At 63.5% G+C, this 2,194-nt stretch overlaps 1 protein-coding gene across 1 annotated transcript in view; it reads right to left on the bottom strand.

Annotated features, from left to right (window-relative positions):
- Nucleotides 1-94: 94 nt before the first annotated feature.
- The window catches only part of LOC104520941 (semaphorin-3G), a gene marked incomplete at both ends in the record, with an annotated part of 5,337 nt that continues 3,237 nt past the window's right edge, over nt 95-2,194 (bottom strand). Inside the window, 6 exons of the mRNA XM_010162772.1 lie at nt 95-326; nt 608-752; nt 962-1,031; nt 1,127-1,241; nt 1,321-1,463; nt 1,714-1,830. Coding sequence (XP_010161074.1) covers nt 95-326; nt 608-752; nt 962-1,031; nt 1,127-1,241; nt 1,321-1,463; nt 1,714-1,830 — 822 coding nt within the window. The remainder of the gene's footprint in view (nt 327-607; nt 753-961; nt 1,032-1,126; nt 1,242-1,320; nt 1,464-1,713; nt 1,831-2,194) is intronic.

Below are 2,194 nucleotides of genomic sequence, written 5' to 3'. Positions count from 1 at the left end.
GGTGTGGGCACCCTGCCATCACACACCCCAGCAGCTTGCCCACCAGTAGCCCCAGTGCCAGGGCTCCTCCCTGCACGCCGCTCCTGCCACTCGCCTGTCCCGAGGAAGAGGACGTCGTGCTGCCCGTCCTCGGCCTCCACCCGGTCCACCACGAGCTGGCGCAGGCGGTGGGGCAGGTTGGTCTTCACGAGGAGGGGCCGGCGGTGCCGGGGGTACACGGGCTTGTACATGAGGGGGTGAGCACGGGCAAAGTGCAGCACCTCATCGGGGAAGTCCTTGGTGGTGCCGTACTGCTGCCGGGGCTGATTGGTGGTCTTGCTGGGACACTGTGGGGACAAGAGGGGACCAGCTCAGCCCAGCCACCCCAGCACCTATCCCTCCTTCTCCCTCCAACACCCCACAGAGCTGGTTTGGGTCCCTCCCCACCTTCTAATTCGGGATCCATCTTCTCCAGCCCTTTGCCACACCTTGGTCCCCAGCCATCTCAGGGTGGATCCCATAGGGACCCCATCCCAGCAGGGGAGAAGATGGAGGATCAGCCCCATCACCCCACCAGAAGAGCAGTTGGAGGAGCGAAGGGAACCTGGATGTCCAGGATGTCACTTACCACACCCGGCCGTGGGTAGGGCACCCTGCCCTCGTAGGCGCCCCACTGGTGGTGGGGGCTCTCCCGGTGGGCGAAGGGCCCGTTGAAGACCTCCCGGATGTCAGCCATGCTGTACACACAGACGGCAGAGCCCTGGAAGACGTGACTGAAAGAGGACAGTGAATGGGGTGATCAGAGCCACACTCAGTGCTGGTGGCATCAGTGAAGGGCACGGGAGCACCAATGTCTCCATACAGACCAGGGCAGAGCTGGCAGAGGTTGGGGAAGTGCCATCAGCCACGTGTTGATGGTGACAGGGCAGGTCATGGGGGGCTGCAGCTGGATGTCCCCAGAGGCTGGGGCTGAACCACCCACCTGGTGGTGCTGAAGAGGGCGTAGATCTCTGGGCTCTTCCTATCCTTTGTCCTCAGCAAGAAGACATCCTCTGGGGATGAGACACCCAAGTCATGTGGGAGCTTCCCAAAGCCACCAACCAAGGGACCAGCCCTGATGAGGTCCCCAGCTCCACACAGCCCTTACCCAGCTCATCAAAGTGGGTATCGATGCCACCAGGGCCGGGGACAGAGCACACAAGCCGGGCTTTGTTGAACGTACTCCACTTGTTGACCAGCACTCTCTGGCCTCCAGCATCATTCTGCAGGGACAGGGAGCATCAGGGCCACTGCTGTGACTTGGCACATCCCTGTCCCTCGCAGTCCCCACCAGCATCTCACCACGCAGACCCGTGCCACCCGGCTGACGATGGCATGCTCCTTGCTGTCTGTCTCCACCACCTTCTCCGTGAAGAAGAAATAGGCTTTGTTGTTGTCTTGGTCATCATTGTCCGGGATCAAGGGGGCTGCCACAAATTTGGGGTCTACAAGCGAGATCCGGCTGTGTCAGGTGGGGTGAGAGGGCACGGCCACCACCTCCAGACCCCTGCACCACACCAGGGCTGGATGCCGGCCAGGGGGACCCCCAGACCACGCTGCCCCGGTGCCTTTCCCTGCTTGTGCCCAGCATGGGGGACGTCACACCGTGGCCAGCAGGTGCCTTGGCCACCACAGGGCTCGTGGTCCCCGGCATTAGCCCAACCAGGGGGACACGGGGGTAGAGGGAGCCGTTACCGTTGAGCAAGCGCTGGTCCACCTCGGTGCGCAGGGCGGAGCGGGTCCCCATGCTGCGGAAGATGCCGGGATCACGGCCCAAGAAATCCGCGGTGAGGCCGGTGTACAGCTCCCCGCCTGGCAGAACCCGCCACGGGGCTGAGAGCCAGCCCTGGCTGGCACGGGGACCGTCCCTGGTCCCAGCACCCCAAAGGCTCTCCGTTCCCAAGGAGGACAACCCACCGATGATGGTGCAGGGGCTGGTGCTGGTCCCTGCAGACCAGCATCTGCAGCTCCAGCCCTCCCAAATAGACCTCTGAAAGCAGGATCCATGCTTTTTGGGGCAAGTCTGATGCTATGAGGATGCGCAGAAACCAGAGGGACCTGCTAGCCCCACCACTCGCCCATCAGCCTGGCCAGAGGCACTGGGGTATGGGCCGGGTCCCACTGCCCACACGGTGCTGGGCTGCAGGGAGGTTGGCCCTTCCACCCTGGCCAACCT

Source organism: Antrostomus carolinensis, unplaced genomic scaffold (assembly GCF_000700745.2).
Source record: "Antrostomus carolinensis isolate BGI_N321 unplaced genomic scaffold, ASM70074v2 scaffold25972, whole genome shotgun sequence".
Classification (NCBI taxonomy): Eukaryota; Metazoa; Chordata; class Aves; order Caprimulgiformes; family Caprimulgidae; genus Antrostomus; species Antrostomus carolinensis.
The sequence above is the reverse complement of the archived record's forward strand: the minus strand, read 5'-3'. Positions and strand labels throughout refer to the sequence as shown.